Source organism: Pinus tabuliformis, chromosome 4_2 (assembly GCF_031772625.1).
Source record: "Pinus tabuliformis cultivar Carrire ecotype Pingquan chromosome 4_2, CPIR1, whole genome shotgun sequence".
Taxonomy (NCBI): domain Eukaryota; kingdom Viridiplantae; phylum Streptophyta; class Pinopsida; order Pinales; family Pinaceae; genus Pinus; species Pinus tabuliformis.
In genome coordinates, this window is record NC_142304.1 from 502,944,741 (window position 1) to 502,946,473 (window position 1,733).

General features: G+C 34.7%; 1 protein-coding gene across 1 annotated transcript; it reads left to right on the forward strand.

Annotated features, from left to right (window-relative positions):
- Positions 1 to 268: 268 nt before the first annotated feature.
- On the forward strand, positions 269 to 1,105 carry LOC149170195 (protein SENSITIVITY TO RED LIGHT REDUCED 1-like). Its single transcript, XM_089425470.1, has one exon. It carries the CDS (start codon positions 269 to 271, stop codon positions 1,103 to 1,105), a length of 837 nt encoding a protein of 278 aa, XP_089281596.1.
- Positions 1,106 to 1,733: the final 628 nt, after the last annotated feature.

The window sequence follows — 1,733 nt, forward strand, 5'->3', positions numbered from 1 at the left end:
AAGCAAAAGATAACAATATATTAACTAAATATAAGTACAAAATGTCTTAATTAAACGTAAGTTCATATGACAAACTATTACTGCATTCCAAAACTGGAGGAGGATCCCCGTCAACCGGAGGAGAAACACTGCCACTGGGAGGACGGTCGCCTCTGAGTAATATTTCTAGCATTGCCTCCGAGTTAAAAGGTATTTTTAATTCGTGATGTTTTATTGTTTAATTCTTCAGTTTATCCATTCTGTCGTTGCGCAATTTGGATTGGCAATAATGTATACTTCGTACGGTAATGCGTTAGATAATATTTCAGAAGCCAAGCAGAACCCCAAACCAGAATTAATGGAGGTTGAAACTTACGACATAGTTCAGGAAATTGATGAAAAAGTCCAGGAATTAATCCGGAATATACAGTTGGCTCAAGAAAAGTTGGAGAAATCTTTGTTTTATGCAGAATTTTTGAAACAAATGCAGGACCCAGAAATGGTGGTGCGAATAGAGAAGGTAATAGGGAGAGGGCCACGTAAATTACAAGTGGTTCTGTATGGCCTTGGAAACATTGAAGCTAGGGAGGGTAAGAGTATGGAGCGCAGACACATGCAGTTAGCGTTTGCCATTTTATTGCGAGAGAGATTTGAATGGGTGCATGATATCGTAGTGTTCGATCCAGTGTTCACTGCAGTGGAGCGAGCGGCTATAAATTCTCTGGACTGTACTTGTCTCTCTTTTGAGGAAAACGGATGGCGCACAGTAGAGAGACCAACGTTATTTTTCATGCCTCACTGCCCATACGATTTATATGACAATGTAATGGAGGCAAATTGGACTTGGACTCGTGCCAATTTGAATAAGATTATTATACTGGGTAACAGTTTTAAGTGGTACAAGGAAGATGGTGTCGTCTACCAAGGAACTAAGAAAATAAGGGTTGTTGTAGAGGCTGGTCATCTGGTGCGTGAAATACCATTGCCCCAAACAGCTATGGTGGAGGACGGCTCAACTTTACAGAAAAGACGACGTGCTCGTTCTATTTATCCTGATCCAGTATATAAGGCAGCATTTAATGGTTTAAGTTGGCATTTCTTTGATATTAACCATTTCATATTTTAAGTTGTTATTCATTTCAGGGATGAATTACCATCCATCTTGTGGGAAAAATATTAAATATATTGGGCTTATATTCTTTGGGTGAACAAACCCTTTCCAATATATTAGCTTTGTATTACTTAATTTTCTAAAAGAAAATAGCATTAAACTGTTTTTCTCTTTATAATTGTTGATTGCTCTCAACTTTCTAATTTATAATAGTTAATTCAAATGATTATTTTTTATATATGATTAAATGATAAATATGGGGATATTTGATAAATATGACAGTAGGTTTAGAATTATGATTAGATAATATGTTATGAGAATTGCATATATTTGTCATGTAGAAATTTCTATCTTTTAAATTATCAATAAAGTTTGTTTTTTAAAAATTATTTTAAATTAATGTGGTTTGTTTTTTCTAAATAATTAATTATTTCAATCTTTGAATTGAGGCTTCTGTGATCTATAACATTTATTAAGAAGAGTTTCGGCGTAAATCACATGTAGAAAACCTTTGTCGACGCATTTCGAACTAACTAGTGTGGTTCATTGTCATGACAATGAACCACACTAATTGGTTCGAAAAGCGTCGACAAATGTTCTCTACATGTGATTTACACCGAAACTCTTCTTAATAAATATTTCA